This window comes from Cebus imitator, unplaced genomic scaffold (assembly GCF_001604975.1).
Source record: "Cebus imitator isolate Cc_AM_T3 unplaced genomic scaffold, Cebus_imitator-1.0 Scaffold75, whole genome shotgun sequence".
Lineage (NCBI taxonomy): Eukaryota > Metazoa > Chordata > Mammalia > Primates > Cebidae > Cebus > Cebus imitator.
In genome coordinates this window covers 1,512,088-1,532,541 of record NW_016107390.1, presented here as the reverse complement: position 1 = coordinate 1,532,541, position 20,454 = coordinate 1,512,088, and the positions used below count along the sequence as shown (strand labels likewise).

Here is a 20,454-nt window from a genome sequence, read left to right as displayed (position 1 = left end):
TTTTTATTGTAGTTATTTTTATTTCAAACATTTTTTATCTGTAGTGACTGAATCTATGGATGAAGAACCCAAAGATACAGATGGCCAACTGTAGTAATTTATTACACAGCAACAGAAAAGTGTGTACAGTGATAAATTACTTAGAACACAGCTTGACATATAGGAAGACCTCAATAAATATTAGCTATTATTGTTGGATTCCATTTAAGTATATATTCCGGTAAATTTAAAATAGCATTCTAATCACAAAACTTCAATTTGTCCATATCATGTTTGCTGGCACACAAGATGCACAGGCATCCAGTGATGCAAAGAACTAGGGCGGGCAATTTATTAAAAAATACTTTCTATAACACATGCATTGAGAGTGATCTTAAAGTGATTTTGTAGAAAGAAACTAATTATTATGTTCATATACTTTAGGCTGGAATCCAGTTGGAAATAAGTTCAGGATACTGAATGATAGTGTAGTAACCTAAAAACAAAATATAACATCACGAAGTTATTTGTAATGCATATCGGATCAAGAAATACTTAGCAGAGAACAAAGCATAATAATTTTACTGGTAAATGAAATGACAATTTTATGTTTGTGACAGTATTAAATAAAGGTACTATATTTCAGATGCTGGTAACTAAGAAGACAAGCCATAACACAAAATACATTTGGATGAACTCCCATATAGCACATGTGCAAAACAAGTAGCAGAAGTCTGTATAAAGCAGGCAGCAAAATATCATGAATTTGAAGATATTCCTATTGGCCAAAATACATATAGAAATTTATTTCAGTTTAAAAAACTAGTTCAAATCACAGTGCAAAAATAAAAGTATGCCATAAAAGTATGTATTTCCCTGAACATTAGTAAATGGCCAGCAACTGAAAACATGATAAAAATAGACTTCAATGAATACATAAGCAGAAAAAAAAATAGAGAGGAAAATAGTATCATAAAGATTTTTACCTTTACCCTCAAAGCCAAGTAAACCACAGCCCAAAGCCTGAAACCCACCCACTAACACTGCTAGAGTTGGGAGTTTTCTCTTTCTCTCTAGCATTTATCACATTAGCCACCATTATCTTTAAAATACCCCCCTGTAGGCTAATCGCTGTAGAAATCTTGACTTTAAGTTTAAACTTAATGTTCTGTCAATGCCTCTGTTGCTTTTTGAGCCAAAGGCTACAAATTAATAACTTTATATCTAAAGAGGAAAAGCCCCAAGATAAATCTCTGTGGGTTGTGGCTTGTTTTTAAAAACTACCAATAAGACATGAAACTTCCAACTTTGCTGAAATTTTTTATGTAACCTAGACTCCATCACTAAGAGCAGCCTTGCCACAGCTCACCAGGAATGCTAACATGTACCTGCTTGGTCTTACATCCCTACAATAGGCACGGAAGATGGAAGCTAAGTTCTCACACAATTACTTGGAATAAGGAGCATGTGTTACTTTGCAAAAACAGTAACTATTACCTAACGTAAGTCACTTTTCCTGAGATTGATTGCTGAATCCAAAAGGGATCAGAGGACTGATTTTGAGGAGCACAGACCCCATTCAGTGAAACAATGATTAAAAATTCTGTTTCACATTTTATTTTAAAATCTTACAAAAAGATACAGAAGTGCCTCCAGAAAAATGTTGAACTCCAACGGTTTAATAGAATTATATAAAATCTCATTTCAACACAAGCCTCAGCATAAGAGCTTCCTTGTTATCTTCAACGTAACACACATCATCCTCTTAACATAAAATATTAGGGATCATGCTAATTTTGCAGCTTTATTACATTAGAAAATATGTTAATGGTCAATTCAGACTGTGCCCATTTTATAAATGTTGATAAGGGATATTTTCTCATAAATATGTTTAAAAATAAATATTAAAGAGCGATAAAGTGAGACCATGTCAAATAAATAAATAAGGATAATCAAGGAAATACAGCTATTTGAAAAAGATTATTTGAAATAACACATAGGCTTCCATAGTCATGTTTAGAGAAACATTCTAACTGAAGTCGGACTTTTTATTAATTACCACAGAATTCTTAATTACAAAATCTAACATAAAGGAATAAAAATCATTTTAAGGTTCTTTTCTTTTAAAAGTATGCAAAGGTAGTTCGTCCTACAATTTTCAGTCATTATCTTATCTTAATAAATGAGTACGACATTTACCAGCCCCCAGCTCTCCTCTTTAATTTGCTCGATGTCTAATGGCAGCAATTCAACCATGACAAAGCCAAATTACTAAAGTTCTCACCTTCAAGCTTTAGAAAGAGCTATTGTTGATAGGTGAACCAGGTACCCACGCAACTGACGTGCTGAACTCTCTTGGTGGCACCACAAAATATATTTCTGTTCCTCTTTTCATTAGAAATCAAAACTGAAGGCTTATACAAATTTGAGTTGAATTAAAAATATTCAACAGAATCCCAGCACTTTGGGAGGTGGATCACTTGAGGTCAGGAGTTCAAGATCAGCCTGGACAACATGGCAAAGCCCCATCTCTACTGAAAATACAAAAATTAGCAGGCTATGGTGGTGCATGCGGGTAGTCCCAGCTACTTGGGAGGCTGAAGCAGGAGAATCATGAACCCAGGAGGCAGAGGTTGTGGTGGGCCGAGATTGTGCCACTGCACTCCAGTGTGGGTGATAGAGCAAGACTCTGTCTCAAAAAAAAAATTCAACAGGATGTATCTTCAAACTTCAACTGTGCCATTTTTGAAATTTAAAAAAAATTAGAAACTAGGACTATATATTTTTCCTATTTGCATGTTCATGATAAAACTATATTTTATACTCTAAAATTATAATACTTTAATAGCATGTTGAAACCATTAACAGATATGGCTTTTCAATGGATAGTCACTTTCATGCTCTAGTATAATACTTAAGAGATCACACAACATACCTAAAAATAAACCCACATCTCCAATTTATTATGGTATAAGTATTACCAAAATTAAATTTGAACACCACTTTTAAGGTGTAATACTGTAAAACTGCACTACAAAGGATTAACTGAAACCAACTCGCTCAGATATGATCATTTTGACCTCTGTTCTTCTTCAGACATTTTCATTACAGAACAGAACAGTAACAAGTTTGTTAATCCTAAATGACGTGGCAAAGCCAATCCTAATGACAAGGATTTTGCCAAGTCATTTAGGATTTAAGTAACTTTGTGGTTCCTGGGGAGATAAAGTACTTCAAAACATACTGGCTGATTCTCAGACCAATGATCTGACATCAATTCAAATGCAAGTAACTTTGGGTTTCAAATACAGGGGAGATGTTTCTCCTAAGAATGAAAAAGAATAACTCAGCTTTTCATTCACAGCAATAAAGTCGGAGAAGCAACTTATCATTTTGGTAAAAACAGCAAAAGCGTAATCACTCAACTTCTATTCTGGAGTATAAAATAGTTTTCACACTTTTAGTCCACATGAAAAGTAAAGAGTTCCACTGAATTTCTAATTGCTAAATTTAGTGCTGAATTTGTCCTTTTATATTTTGGTCACCTTCTTTTTGAAACTCTTCTTTCATAGATACCAAACCACCTGAGACCACAACTCCTGAGTCACCTTAGGCAACTCTTTGTTTTCATGTCTTTCTAAAAATCCTTCTCAGTTTATTTTGAAAAACAGAAAACAAAAAGCAAAATAAAAAAACAAAAGCCTACAGCCAAGTTTCCCATTTGAAGAACACTGCTCTCATAAATCAGGGTATTCTTAACAGGAAGAGAAAGCAGCATGAGAAGGGCTCACAAAGGGAGTGACACTAGAACAGCCCCAGGCAGAAATTGCAGGGGCAATCTGAAATCAACTGCTCCTAACCAAAAACAGGCACATCCATCAAGCATGAACCAGCTGCAGGAATCTCCTTGCATCTAGAGTCACAATGATCTAATTGCCAGCTCTAGGTTCCTCATTAGCCTATTTGCAATGGTGGCTGTTAAATTCTAGGAAGTCAGCACTGAGTCTTCCATCTATAATATCTTCCATTAAAGGCCAAAATCAAATGATCTCCCCACCTCAAATCTCCATCTCAGGTCTACGTATCACCATTATTGCAGTCTGCTGGAGAATACTGTAAGTACCTCCAATGTACTGAACACGGCAAGCAAGATTTACAAAAAGAAGGCAGCACAGAGTCTCGCACCTGCAGCCCTTCCCGCCCCAGCCGCCACCACCCGGAGCTGCCATGCCCAAGTGCCCCAAGTGCAACAAGGAGGTGTACTTCGCCGAGAGGGTGACCTATCTGGGCAAGGACTGGCATCGGCCTTGCCTGAAGTGTGAGAAATGTGGGAAGACGCTGACCTCCGGCGGCCACGCTGAGCACGAAGGCAAACCCTACTGCAACCATCCCTGCTATGCAGGCATGTTTGGGCCTAAAGGCTTTGGGCGGGGTGGAGCCGAGAGCCACACTTTCAAGTAAACCTGGTGGTGGAGACCCCCTCCTTGGCCGCTGGCTGGGCCACTCACTGTCCAGCAAATGCCAGGCCTCGTCCCCAGATGCCCAGGGCTCCCTTGTAGCCCCTAATGTCCTCAATAAACCTGAACATGTGGGGGGGAAAAAAAAAAAAGAAGGCAGCACAGCTTTGCTTTCAAAGAACCTTTAATATAATTATATTTATTTACATAATTTTTTCATGTATCCTACCAGACAGGGAAGAAATGAAGTCTTAATTATCCTTATTTTTCCACATGGTGCTGTGAATAGAGCCAATACAAATGTGTTGAAATGAAATGTATAAAACTGGCTCTTTCTGACTTGAAAGAGCCAAGTAAGAATACTGCTTTGTTTTGGTCCTATTTGTCCACTTTTTCAATATGCCACAGAAATAAAAGGAATGACAAGTCAAACCAATTTTCCCCCACTGCTTTCCTGTGAACAAATAATAAAAATTACAGTAACATAATACTAAACATCACAGTGATATAGAGAATGAGGGAGAGTGTTTAGTCCCAGAAGAAGGCCCTCCTAGCTGACTACAATAGCAGTCTCTAGAAAAACCCCCTACCAAACTCACAAATTCAAAAGAGCAATACCATATGATACTTAACAGGAAGAATGGTTCACATTTAAAATTTATGACAGCACAATGGCACTCCAGAATTTTATGTTCAGTGTACTGAATAGAAAGCAGCTGTTAGGCAAAGAATGATTACGTGACTTCAATATGGGAGAATTAATCACATTTTCTTATACTCAGGATTCTGCTGTCACTTAAAAATAAAGATGGAAAGGACTGTGATATCAATATTTTTTTAAAAACAACATCAAAATGAGCACCTAAACTAGTATCCATCTTAAAAAAAAAAATGTAAAATTACTTAGGTGCCTAAGACAGTAAGATTTTAAAAGCTTATTTACACTAAAAATTTTTAAGAAGCATCCATTCTGTTTCAATATAATTATTAGAACATCAAAGGTGCCTCCAAAACCAATAGGTATTTTTTAATTGTTAAAAAAAAATTTAACACAAGTATACTGACCTAAAGTCTTTTTCATTTCACAGAATAGGCTAAAATTCTAGCAAAACAATGCATTTATCAAAATACATTATCACATTATGCCATGGACGGGAAAACAGAAATATAAAATACATGCAGACAAGAAAATAAAAGCAGGCACTTGGATTATTACACTCCTCCAACAAAGGTATAGTGAACTGGATAGTTTACCACAAAAGGGAATAGAATCATCAAAAACTCCAATAAATCAAACACATCAGAATCGAATAGCTGCCTAAAAATGAATGACCCTGAAAATACTATCCTTACTTCCTCTGTTTACCAGGTAGAAAGTTTCAGGATTCTATTTTGTTTCTCATACTCTGTGTCTACTGTGGTCAATCAAAAAAATCTACTGAAGTGACTGGGCTTTGAAATTACATTTAGAAAAAAGCAAGCTGGACTGTGGCATAGGTATTTACCAAAGAAATGTCCCCAAGAACACTAACGAGGTTTTGGAAAAGAGGAAGCCACTAGCTGAGACACTGCCTTCATGGCTAACAGACTTTAGTAGCCTATTCCATAGCACTCTTCTTATGAATCCTAATTTAGAAAGGCAGATCCCACCCAATTATAGAAATATAAGTGCAAATAGGCCCTAAGAATCTGGCGAAATCCACTTAAGAAATGATTTGTCTCAGGAAAAAAAAAAAAAAAGAAAAGAAATCATTTGTCTCTGCAAAAGAAAAAAGAAAAAGATTTAACTGACTGCAAATGTGCGTTACTTTATGGAATACCAGACACTACATGAGGAAATCCAGGTTTTAGGACAGACCAATGAGCTTGCCAAAATAAATCTTCTTCCACAAATGGATTCATCGTAGAACCCTGTTAAACTCTAAATTTTTCCTAGTTAATATAACCTGGTATATTATTTATAAAAATTATAAGCAATGTTTTCAGGAAAAACTTTGCTATACACAATACAGCACTTAATTCTATGTTTATCAATTTGCTATAAAGATAATTAGAAGTAATTAGTAACTTGGCAGCTCCAATGAACAAGATCTGCTTTTTTCAAAAACCATTAAGCCTTTGATTCTTCATAGAGGACAAGAGCAATGAGAGGCAAATCTACCTGGAAAGAGAGAATGGCATGAACGGACTGGGAGAAAAGAGTTCGAAAACACCTGGACATGAGACACTGACTCGTTTTCAGCAGCCATTCAACCCTGATGGACTGGAGCTTGGAGCTCTTCCCTTTAGTGATGTAATGGCACCTAACTGGAGGAGCAAAATAATAGAAGCTCCTGCCCTTTTTCTTACCCACTTATATTTTACACTTCCGCTTCCTCATTCCTGTCATAATGGGACATGTCTAAGAGAGTTGCGAAAGGTTTCCTAGAAAAGGCAACATGTTAAATGAAATTTGCCGTGCAGAAATGAAGAAACTATACCAGCAAAAGGTAGAAGAAGAAAAGGAATCCTGAGCTTTCGGGGAAAGGACAAACAGTAAGGCTTTTTATTTTTTTCCCTGAGATGGAGTCTCACTCTGTCACCAAGGCTGCAGTGCAGTGGCGCGATCTCAGCTCACTGCAACCTTTGCCTCCTGGGTTCAAGCAACTCTCCTGCATCAGCCTCCTGAGTAGCTGAGATTACAGGCGTGTGCCATCACACCCAGCTAATTTTTGCATTTGTAGTAGAGACAGGGTTTCACCATGTTGACCAGGCTCGTCTCGAACTCCTGACCTCATGATCTACCTACCTTGGCCCCCCAAAGTGCTAGGATTACAGGCATGAGCCACCATGTCTAGCATAACAGTAAAAGGCTTTAAAAAGCCTACTCAGCTAATACTGATGTCTATTAGTAAATATGTGACCTATAGAATGATCACACTCACTGAGAGCTCTATATTATTTTGTAATTGAAAACATGAGTTGTTTTCAAAAGAACTTTTAAATACCAAGATCATGCAAGTTTAAGCATTCCTTATCATGGAGAAAATACCCTTCTACTCAAATAAACTAAAAGATAATTTTTATCTACATAGAACATAATATCTTCTTTCAACAAAATGCTGAATACTTTGCAAGATCCTCCTTGCTGACTCTGAGGTGGCAGAAAGTGACAAATACCATCCAAACCTTATTGATACAAGAAAAATATTTTCAGCACACACGAAAAATCTTTGTAGCATCGTGACTGCTCTAGAGAAAAGCTAGAAGCCTGCCATAATGATTAGCAAACTTATATAGATAACTCCAGAACAGGATTTCCAAAACGTGATCAGATCCTTTTAATGATCTAATTATCAAACTCAGCAATGTTGACAAAGCAGAAGCCCACTCCGCTACTGCTAATGATTATTATTCAAAGATAACGTTTTTACCAAATCAGAATACCTTACAGGTAGAAGCTCATTACCATTAGGCCCCAAAGGAACACAGTGATTTCCACCCTCCGCGCACGCGCGTGTGTGTGTGTGTGTGTGTGTACGCATACACAACTCCCAGCCATAACTAAGCCTTGCTGAATTGTCATTAGCTTTTGTGGCCTCTCCTTTTGTATATATGAGCAGCTTTATGAATTGGTTCAAAAATACCTCAGCCTTTCAAAAATAGCTACCTATCTAGAGAATACACACACCCTATGGATATTTATCTGCTAACGTTATAGCAACAAGGCTGCAGATATCATCAAGCTTTGGTGGCTTGAAGAAACACACTGACAATGCAACAATGGGAAGAAGCTAAAGCATAATGTAAGTGACAATGAGGCATAAAGGCAATGCAACAGTGGGAAGGACTAAAAGCATAATGCAGGTGACAATGCAAGCCATGGAGTAAACGCATACATTGATTGAATCTCTGCAATTGACTGGCACTATGCAAGGTGCCAGGAATAATTTTGACCCTCAAGCTGCTTATAGTCTATGTAAGCAGTCAGCCAGCTCCAGGAAAGCAGCATGAGATGAAGCTTGCAGGGTCCTCAAATGCCATACTTAAAAGCCTTGATTTCATACAAAGACAGAAGGGAATGAACAGACACCTTTACACAAGAGATTAAATGATCAAATCTGTTTCTTTTTTTTAATTATCTCTAATGGCAGAATATAAACATGAACAGATTCAGGGAAAGAGTGAGAGGCAAGGACATGAGTCAGAGGCCATTTAGGAGATCAAAAGGATCTTATTAATAACTGGGACAGTGATAAAACAATATAAAAATAAAATTATAGAGTCAAGAGCTATTTAAAAGAAGCATAAGCAGGGCATATGGAATGAAGGCAGGAAAGAATCAGAGGTACTCCTGATGTTGCTGGCATGGCTGGCTCAGGAGATTGCAGTGCCAAGAGAAACGACAGAAAAGGTGAAGCAGTGTGCTGTACTGAAGAAAAGGCAGAGTTTGGGCACTGTACAGGATAAATCTTAAGTTAAAACAGATCACATAGATGAAGATTTGTACTGATACATAAAATATGGGATGGGGTCAGAAACACAGGCAGGCAAGTAAAGCCATGGCAGCAGAATATTGCCATTCAACAGGTAACAAGAGACAAATCAGCAAATAACTTTTAAAACAAATTGGTTAGACAGGCAGGAGAACGATGAGCAAGTTATGCCACAGAAGCCAATTACAAGATTTGCAAAGGTTGAACAATATCACACCTCAAATCTGCACACCTTGAGATTTAAGTGGGTATTGTTGGTTTTTGTGTGTTTTTTGTTTTTCTGAGACTGAGTCTTGCTCGATTACCTAGGCTGGAGTGCAGTAACACCATCTAGGCCCACTGCAACCTCCACCTCCCAGGCTCAAGCGACCCTCCCACCTCAGCCTCCCAGGTAGCTGGGACTACAGGCATGAACCACCACAACTGACTAATGTTTGTATTTGTTTGTACAGATGGGTTTTGTCATGTTGCCCAGGCTGGTCTCCAACTACTGAGCTCAAGCAACCCACCCACTTTGGCTTCCTAAAGAGCTGGGATTACATGTGTGAGCCACTGCACCTAGGCAAAGTGGGTATTGTTCTATAAAATCTTCCCAAATGAGACGAAAGAAAACCCACAATACAGTCACCTCTTATTAGGAAAGACTTCTGAGGCACCAAAACAATATACCTTACCAACTTCTGCTCTAATCTAAAAGACCAACAGCCACTGAATGGCTACGAAGGAGAAAAAACAGACCTTAGGGCACCAACCAGGAAGTCACATCAGCCTCTTCAGATGCTGTACTGGCTGAATAAAATGCTGCTACCCATCAGGGGAGGAGAGGAAATTCCATTAAGGATATTTTTAATTCTGATCCTAATTCAGGTGATACAAATTAAACAGATCTGCATAAACAGTACCTTGATAAATTTTTTCTATAAGCATCAAAACTAAAGACAAATGTCAATTAAAACTTGAAGTGAAGCCCATGACTGACAAGTCTGGTCATGTAGCTCCAATTCTTTGCTTTTACTTGACAAGTATTCAAAAGTAACATTTTAAAATTATTTGCCTATGTCATCAATATCTATAAATGTTAAGGTCAAATATCCCTAAAAGAAAAAGAGATGTTAATAAGACCGAAGAGTATTTTCTCCTACATGGCATATATGCTTTATTGCATATGAAATGTTTAAATCTACAAATGCATGCATCTGTAGAATCACAGAGAAAAACACACCCAATAATGGCTAAGGAACCATACAGACTCAAGCTGGAGAGCTCCTGAATAATTAGTGTTTTAATATGCAGTACTACAAGATTGTAGAATGCAGATTTCAAAAGATACCTAACTCCATGCAAATTCTATGTCAATTATCCTTATTTTCACATGGAGTTGTGGCAACATCAGCACAAAATCATTTGATATGAACAATCTACCCTCCTCCCACTCTCAGTATTTATTTGGATTTGAATATACGAAGGTCACAGGTATGTAAGACATGATGTACTACCTGTATAAAAATATCAGAAATCCTGATTAAATAATTTACAGCTTTGCCTAGAGCAAAACTTTAGTATTAGAGAGAGAATATTATCAAATATTCTTATTTCCATCCTTCTGGATTTTGCTAAGGCTTATAATAGTCCACAATTAGGGCTCTAACAGAGAACTAATATAACACAGAATGCAGTATGGTGGAATGGAGAAAATAAGAAATCCAAAATGAAGAGGGCCATAAAGTTCTGTCTCTTTTACTTAAAAACAGTGTGACCTTAAGCATTTTTTCATCTGGAAAGGCACAATAATCGTAACTCAGAGGGCTATTATGAAAGGTAAATGTAAACATATACGTTATAGTACCTGGTAGAATAAAAAGTTAAAGTGAAGGAGTGCAGCACTAGGAAACTTGTGATAAATCTGCCAATTGTCCCTTGATCTGTTGATGTAAGACATATACCAGAGTCTAATACTCATTTGTTTCCTGGCAAGTATGGACAAAAAATGGGAAATACAAGACAAATCCACATACTCAAGTATATAATACAGCAGCTCTATTTATAACTGAGCTATCTAAAGGGACGATAGATAGCTGGTTTGGAAAGCCACAATCATTTAAACAGACATACAGAATCTCTGAATTGAAACTCATCATTAGACAAGCTAATCTAGTTTCAAATGTCAAATAATACTATTCTGTAAGTTATTTTTAATTTTCTCCCTTTATACAGATAGGCTTCAATATGAGAAACAGATATTGCTAAAAGGTTGTCCATAATTTAACTTCTGTTTGCTATACCACATTTTCACTTCAATTTAGCAACTAAGTTCTTGAGCACTTGGGCATCAATTAACAGAGCATTAGACTGAACTCAGAAGATTTCAGTTTCTAGCTTTCTTTCTGTCACTGGGTGACTACTTACCCTACTCTAAGCTACAAATGATGTATTCTAGAGAAAGGGAGAGGATAAAAAGTGGGAAGGCTATGAAATCAGAGAGTTTCTGTGACCTCTTTAGCCCCAAAGCTATATGATTTTATTATGTTGAAGGAAGAAAATGGGGACACATGACTTCTATTTTCACAAAATACATCGCCTAAGTGGGAACCTAGGAAAAAAAGACTTGAAAAGTAGAGGATATTCAGTTATCAAATGGCTGGCATAGAATGTAAGAGTGTCTACTGATTTTACAAAAGGGAAACATCAATCCTAGCCAAGTAGATTTCACCAAAGATCTGAGCAGAAACTTAAGGATAAGCAGGACTTCAATGGAGAAGGTGAGAGAAGATATCTACACCCTTCCGTGATGTACCAGGAGTATCACAAACTCACAAATTCAAAGAGCACTTTACATATCATCCACGCCTACTTTATACTCATAGAGATAACCCATCCTGACACGTAATTCTAATCCTCAGTGAAACTCTTCCAGGAAGAAGGTAGCTTTCAGCTGTACTAGGACAGCCTGATACACTGTTGGAGCCCTCTGATTCTAAAGCTCTTCCAGATACTAAGACAGTATTTGTCCTTTCTTCATCATGCTTTGTAAATAAACATTTATTTAAATGTCTCTTTAAACATGTAACATTAGGTACTAAACATAGAAACTGTAATGAAAACCAACTTTTGAAGATGAAAGGAAGACTCTTTTCCCCTTCCATTAAGATGCTTTTAAAAAATCTCATTTGGCGAAGCCATCACCACATTTGCCTGCTTACCTTTATAATATACCAAGTCATCTTACTTTCCGCATCGAATGGCAATGTCTGATTTCTGCCCCTAAAAAATATCACGCAGTTTCTGCCTATTACAAAATTTAATAGAGCAGTTTATCATAATTTTTATCACTATTAATATTATACCTCTAAAACATATTTGTTTTTTTATCCCATGAAAGGTCCTCCTTATTTGAAACAGAAATAGCCAAATCACAATTTAAAGTTTGAGGGCAATAATCCACAATCTAAGAAAAGATCTAAAAAAAATCAAACAAAAACTTTAAACTTGAGTTACATGGCCAAAATATTTATAAGAGAAAATGTTATCTTTGTTTCATTTCAAAACAAAATAATGAAATGTGATGTCTTTAATTAAAAACCAAAAATAAGCTGGGCATGATAGCACATGCCTATAGTCTCGGCTACTCAGGAGACTGATGCAGGAAGACTGCCTGAACCTAAGAGGTTTGAGGTCAGCCTGGGCAACATAACAAGACTCTGTCTTTTTTTTTTTTTTTTTTTTTTTTTTTTTTTGTATTTTTAATAGAGAAGGGGTTTCACCTTGTTGGTCAGACTGGTCTCAAACTCCTGATCTCAGGTGTGCCTTGTCCTCACAAAGTGCTGCGATTATATGCGTAATCCCACCGCACCCTGCCAAGACCCTGTCTTTTAAAAATTTTTAAATTAAAAGATAAAAAAAGAAACAGTTCAGTGGCTCATGCCTGTAATCCTAGCACTTTGGGAGGCCGAGGTGGGTGGATCACCTGAGGTCAGGAGTTCAAGACCAGCCTGACCATCATGGTGAAACCCTATCTTGGGAAACAAAAAAAGGAAACAGTTAAACCCGACCTCAGGTGATCCACCTGCCTTGGCCTCCCAAAGTGCTGGAATTACAGGCATGAGCCACCACACCCAGCTAAAATAATTTTTTTAAAGAAGCAGCTACCACAGAGACCATAAGTAACACTCTCTTTACAAACAACAAATTGTCATGAGACAGTTATAACTCACTTTTGTCTCCTGCCTAGAAAGTCTAAATATTTACAATGTGAGATTTTATAGAAAAACTTCCTTGAAACCTGGAATAATTAACAAAATCATTCATCACTTCCTGAAGAACTTAATATAATGGCAGTCTCCATGAGTCTGAACCATCAACTTACTAGATTTCCTGACTTCTACCATGATATTAATGTTTCTTTCTGCAAGTCTCATATATTTACATTATGTATTAATTTTTAAAAATATATATCTGGGCCAGCTGTCGTGGCTCATGTCTATAATCCTAGCCCTCTGGGAGGCCAAGGTAGGATCATCACTTGAGCCCAGGCCTTCTAGATCAGCCTAGGCAACAGAGCAAAACCCTATCTCTACAAAAGTAAAACAAAATATTAGCAAGGCATGATGGCATGCACTTGCAGTCCCAGCTGGGCAGGAGAACCACTTAAGTCTAAAAGTTCAAGGCTGCAGTGAGCTATGATCACACAACTGCACTCTAGCCTGGGTGACCGAGCAAGATCTTGTCTTTAAAAAATAATTTTTTAATGAAATGAAATAAAAAATGAAAACATTTATCAAAATATGTTCCACAAAACAGAAAAGGGATACCGTTTTCTCACATTCCTTCAATCAGTCAAAAATTAAAGACTACTGCATACAATGAAGGTTGCCAGGAATTCAAAATAAGCAAGATGTAATTCCTGGCTCCAAGTAATCGCATTCTAGTAGAGAGACACAGTACTCTAGTAGAGATTGTTGCCACTAAAGGAAAAGCCAAAGCAATGACAATAACCTCTGCCATTTCATAACATCAGACAGACACTTAAAAAATATCACCTCCATCTGCACTGATGGCAAATTATACCCTCAAACAGAAAATGCAACAAGGCTTAACAAACATATTTATCGATCAGTACTTTTAACCAAAGCATTAGCCCTTACATAAGCAATTAACCTTGACCAACACAGGCATAAATAAAAATGGTGATTAAGAACTTACTAATTATCCTCCCCAACTTCAGAAGTTTAGCTGGCATCTGGTTTTTAACTATGATAAACATACACCAACTCATCATAGGTTATTAACACATAAGTGAAAAGAAATACTTAACCAAATGGCTACAAATGAAGAATGTGATAAATAATCATCATTTAAAATCCAAACAACTACTTGTTTTAGAAGCCCAAGTGTCCTACAAATGTCACTTTATTTGAAGGTAGATAAATATTTTTGAGAATAATTATCTCCTGAATCTACTTAAAGATTCAATCTGTTGTAATAAAGACAAAACATATAAATCATAGAAGCATGACATCATTTTGTAATTAGAATGCCAGGATCTGCAGGCATTTAAATATCTTAGCAGTTTGCCTGCTTTACTTAAAAGCAGAAGAGAAGAATAATCCCAATAACTAAGTATTCTAGCAGCTGCTGTGGGCAGAAGAGATGTGGCATGTAGCAGTTACAGCCACAGGTATAGACACAACCACCCCAGAGACGAAAGGTTAGCAATCCTGGTGTATCTGCTCGATTTTAGTGTTAAATATTTAATGGCATATTTTTCGTTAATGGAACACAGGCACATCTGATCAGTCACTGGGATCATTTAGTAATGCAGTCAAAGTTATCATACTGCCATTTCACATCAACTTTGTAATTAGATAATCCATCACTTTATTAATTCAAAAGACTGCTTTCTTTACTACTTTATAGCAGGCTACAGTAGTGAAACCCAACAGAGCTCATCAACAAAAAAGGCTTTTAAATTTGGTCCTACATGAACTTGAAACCCTCAAGTGACAAACATATACACTGCTGACCTTTCAAAACATGAGGTAACAAACTTCCCACAAATCAGCCTACCAACAACAATGAAGTAACAGAGCAGCAGTGTATCCAGATGAAATGTTTAACACAACTGAAAATTTAAGATTAAAAACTGAATATAACATGATCAGCTTTGTTCTTGCTTTTTATACTGTTCACCAGGGAATGAAAAAGACACACAAAGAAGTAAGTTAGTAATTTTCCCTCCATGCTGATTTATATACTTCACTAAAATTATGAGGGAGGTTATGGCAGAATATCTCCTCAATTATTTATGATCACTCTAAATGTAAAGTTACACACCAGCCAAATGCAAGTTTGATATTATATTCAAGGTATAATATATATATATAATATATATCTTGAATATAATATCAAATAATATTTATTATATCAAGATATAATAAATATATATTTATCTTGAATGTATACTGATATATATATATCTTGAATATAATATCCTGATTATTTTCTCCTGCCTTATTTCTAACATACCACAAAATATTAAATCACGATTTCTTATCACGTTATGAATTAGTAAGATTCTTGTTTTAACACCTTCTCCACTGCTTCTCCAATTAAAACCAAAGAATTCTTCAATAAAAAAGAATTTACTAAGAATGAAACTGTAAAATTTAAATATCATAGCACCAAAAATACCTCTAAAATATTCACTTCCAAATCTATGCAACCAATACATATTGCAAAACCAGCTGCAGCTTAACATAATTATAAATTAGATTTTGGAAAAGCAAGCTCTGGAGGTCACATATGTGCCCTAAAGAACAAAAATAACATGCTAGGAGAATTATTAATTTGTTTGAAAGAAAAAAGGCAGGAACATCTTCTCAAACAGATGTAGAATTTCTAATCAAAAAATTCTGTGGCAGTTGCACAACATTATAAAGTTCAACAGTACTGTGCAGAGCTCTGGAAATGCTAACAATGACATAGGTTTTGTGGTCAGGAAGGTCATTTTTATTCTTGTTGATGCCAACTTAATGTCTGTTTTTAAAACATTCTATGCAACTAGCCTGTTTTCTATTTTATTGTTCAGATTTTAACACATTTCTCATCAGGCTATCAAATACATTTTTAGAAAAGAAAGTTACAAGCCCAGAAAAAAATCATGTATTTTTCTAGAACCCTGTACAATAATCCCTAAAAAAGTATTTCACGTGCATAAAAAATACTCTCAAAACAAATTCTACTGAAATTAAGTTTAGACTATTCACGACCACTGCTAATAATTATCAATGGACATTTGGAGGGATAGAATAAGAAATACAATACAGTACATTCCATGTCATTTCAATTAATTAAAACATGACAACTAAAGGACTCTTAATTCCATCCTTTCAAGATGCATGCGTGAGAGAGATTTCATTCATCACAGGAAGCCTACTTTTACATTTCCTATGTGAAATCCCAAGAAACTACTTTGATATCATGGAGTTGCTATGAATGATGGCAACATTAAATGATTTCTGTCCACAATGGCTATGACTGAAACCAGGACAGTTATTAGGGAAAAGATACTATTGCCTGTTTGCAAAATTTCTTCTCAACAAAACAGGTAATTCTCAGTATCTCAAGAGACATCAGTACTGGGCACAACTGTGGGCAACCGTCCGAGACTCTGGTTTACAATCAGTTGCTGACTGCACTCCTGGCGAGAAGACAGCACAGGGAGACATAAAACACTGAAGTTCTGTATTCCAACACAAAGAAAGCTGGGAGGTGGGAGCAACAGTAGTAGAAATTAATAATATGTGTCAGACACTCCACTAAGTGCTTAGAGTTGATCCTCTACTGTAATTACTAAATATAACTGAAATCTGTATTCCACAGGTAACAACTTCCTTTGCAAACCTTCTCCAGAGGAAGTGGACATATTTCCCTCAGGAGGTTGGAGGAATCAACACCCCCTCACTCCCCAGCAGCATTTCTAAACCACTGTATATCACTGTTTCCCAACACCATGCTCACTTTTGAAATTTATGTCAGTTTCTACTTACGATATGAGGTCCTCCTTGATACCCACGCCTAGAAAAATTCCTCCTTCCTATGCCTCATGTTACTCAAATTTTACAGCCAGGCAACAAATTCATAAGTGGACAGGATATATTTATACAGAAAACTCCACACTCTAAACCCAATTGCTATTAGTGTGTATGTGTGAGTGGAGAGTCAGAGACTAACACTGGTGCTAAGAAGTGGGGTAAAAAGGAGGAACATCTGGGAATACGATCCAGAAAATGACTATATAACAAAAGGTCTCAAGTAGTAGAAGACATTTTTCCAAGTAAAATTAAGGCTTACACAGTAGATGCACATTCGGCACTGAGAACATGGTCCAACAGGAAAGACACACTATTTTCCACCAGATACTCCAATGTTCACAATATAAACAGCCAGCTTTGCAGGTATCAATCAAAGGTTTCCATTAGAAAAAGCCATCAATTCAGCAGACTATAAAATATGCTCTCAGGATTAAGACCTTTCTCATCCTCCCGGACCCCTTTCCTTTCAGGGAAAGTGCAAGTTTGATAAAGATATGCATCTCTTCAAGTAAGACTTGTGGCCTGCCAATGTTTTTTGCCTTGACAAATAATCATGTGATTTAGAATTAGCCACATGCTTCTACAATCCTGTATCAAGAGTATGTGTACACATTACACCTGCAAATAAATAAATAAAAGTCTGCTGAATTTACTAAGCAAATTCGGAATCATCTAACAAACATCTCTCAGCAGGGCAAGAGGCTTGATAAGAAAAGACTAATTCTAATGAAGGTTAGGCTACTGTAATTCTAATGAAGACTGTCTCCAAACAAAGGGAAAGAACATCTGTGTGAAATCTAAGTATTAAAAATGACAGCTATAAAGCAAGTCTGAAAACTAAGGAAACCAGCTAACAGAAACATGAAGATTCACTCTACAAGTCCCTCTGTTTGTGAGCATGCTTGAAAATGTCTGTAATTTAAAAATCAAAAAAATTAAGATATAAGCAAGTTTAGAAAAGCTCTGAGAACTCCATATGACTTCAATTACAATAAGATGGGCAAAAACCGGTCAGGTGCAGTGGCTCACGCCTGTAATCCCAACACTTTGGAAGGCCGAGGCGAGCGGATCACTCAGCCAATTTTTGTATTTTTAGTAGAAACAGGGTTTCACCACGTTGGCCATGCTGGTCTGGAGCTCGAGACCAGCATGGCCAACGTGGTGAAACCCCATCTCTACTAAAAGTACAAAAGTTAACTCAACATGGCGAAACCCTGTCTCTACTAAAAATACAAAAATAAGCTGGGTTTGGTGGCACATGCCTGTAATCCCAGTTACTCAGGAGGCCGAGACCACAGAACTGCTTGAACCCAGGAGGCAGAGGTTGCAGTGAGCCAATGTGGTGCCACTGCACTCCAGCCTGGGCAACAAGAACAAAAACTCCGTCTCCAAACAAAAAAAGATGGGCTAAAACATAAGCTTAGCATGTCTAACCTGAATGAATGTAAATGAGAAGGACCAAAAGAAAAACATAAAACAAGGTCTTGGTTATGGAGGCCAAGTAAAGCTAGTCTTGTTTACAGCATAAATTCAAAAGTCAGCAGCTGCTTCGGAATGTACAAACTGTCAGTCGTGTGGGTCAAGGTCGATCTAAATAATTATAAGCTTGCTTGGCTCAGAGAACACTGAAGTTTATACACCAAACTAAACTATATTATTGGTACAGTTAATTAGAAATGGCAACAGGAGGCCTAAGGTAAAGACCACCCAGAGCGCGCTAACACCGGGTTGTTGCACAGCAGGGAATACTGCTCTGGACCCAGGAATGCCTTCTCAACATGCAGACTGCATGAGGGCCTCGTAAAGAGGGCTTATGCAAAGATCTCTGAGAAGGGAGGCGACCTCTGCTCACAAGATCCGAGACGGTCTTTGCAGATGGGAGCTGGCAAGGAGGAGAAAAGCCTTGCAGGGCAGAGATCAGGGAACACCCCAGGCTCTGCCTAGGTTGTCGGAATAAGGAGTGATTTTAATTGCTCTATGTCCCCAGTGCTCGGGAGATAAAAGCCCCTTGATACACTGGGTGTGGTCAGACCGGGTGGCTCCTCATCCACTAAACTTCTGATGCCTCAGCACCCTGATAAAAATTGGTGATAAACTCAGAGTACCAGTTTAGCATGTCTTGGAAGGATATCAAGTGCTCTCCGCCTGCCTGGCTATTTTACCTACTCCTTTACCCTCCTCCTCCATGCCCATAAGATCAATGAGATTATGCACATAATAAAAGTGTTTGGAGCCCAAAGCTCCTGGCCAATGCAGTTCCCAAGCTTCCCTTAGTCCCCAGGACCCATGCTGTAAACTCTACTCTTGTGTCTCTGTCTTTATTTCCTTTTCTTAATCCCTCATCACCATCAGGACTAAGGGCACCCACGTACGAGATTGGGGGCTGGTACCCAACATAAACATCTGGTACCCAACAAGTCAGGGATAGTTGCATGCTGACCTGCTTTCCACAACCTACTGAACTGACTTTTGAATTTACACTATGTAGAAGGCTGGCTTTATCTGGCTTCAAAAAAACAAAATCCTGTTTTATGTTGCTTTCTGTGGTGCTCATTTCTTCTCTTTGATTAATTACTTTTATACCAGTAAAATGAGAAGAGGAGCAGTAGACTGGGATACAAATCTCTGCCCAGTGCTCTTTACCCAGCTCCTGTGTGCTTGATGTGACCACCACCATCATATGCCATCAACATGTGCTCAGTGACTCATCCCTGCAAGCTGCCGGATCCAGTTAGGTTAATTTAGGATCACTGCATGAACAAAGGAGGAGAAGGAGAAGGAGTTGGAGGTCGGGGAAGGAAGGAGGGGAGTAACTTCTTTTAAGGACAAATTTATAAGCAGAAAAATACAAATTAAAAACATTAACAAAACTTTCACCAGAAAGTTCAGAAGCCATGGGTTATAAGTTGCTTTCCTCTGATTACTAACCTATATTTTAATGCAGAAATGACACATCTAAGGCCAATTATGCCCAAAAAGTCTCAAAAATGCACATGTTCTACTTTTGTAGCAGTAACAAATATTATGTGGGGAGAAGGGGAAGCACAGTATTAAAAATTGGTCCACTTAGTCATAGGAACAGAATTTTCCCTCTATATAACATGGAGAGAATTTCATCAAAAAACACATTAAAATCTTCAAAAAGAAAAGAGAACTGGATAATAATTCACATTTTACATGTAGCAATAGAAAGTATTTTAAGGCCAGGCACAGTGGCACACGTCTGTAATACCAACACTTTGGGAGGCCGAGGTGGGCGGATCCTAAGGTCAGGAGTTTGAGACTAGCCTGGCCAACATGGTGAAACCCCATCTCTACTAAAAATACAAAAATTAGCCAAGTGTGGTGGTGGGCACCTGTAATCCCACTACTCGGGAGGCTGAAGCAGGAAAATTGCTTGAACCCAGGAGGCAGAGGTTGCAGAGAGCCTAGATCACACCACTGCACTCCAGC

The 20,454-nt window shown here is 37.4% G+C and overlaps 2 protein-coding genes across 3 annotated transcripts in view; one reads left to right on the top strand and one right to left on the bottom strand.

The window, feature by feature from the left end:
- The window catches only part of SMYD3 (SET and MYND domain containing 3), a 713,156-nt gene that overhangs the window by 515,044 nt on the left and 177,658 nt on the right, over positions 1–20,454 (bottom strand). The window lies entirely within an intron of this gene.
- Positions 4,142–4,571, top strand: LOC108306847 (cysteine-rich protein 1-like). The gene has a single exon (XM_037739819.1). The coding sequence runs from the start codon at positions 4,207–4,209 to the stop codon at positions 4,438–4,440; it is 234 nt and encodes a 77-aa protein (XP_037595747.1). The 5' UTR covers positions 4,142–4,206; the 3' UTR covers positions 4,441–4,571.

Bases quoted from the DNA above. Each gene is read 5' to 3' on its own strand.
- LOC108306847 (XM_037739819.1), top strand. From the start codon at position 4,207: ATGCCCAAGTGCCCCAAGTGCAACAAGGAGGTGTACTTCGCCGAGAGG.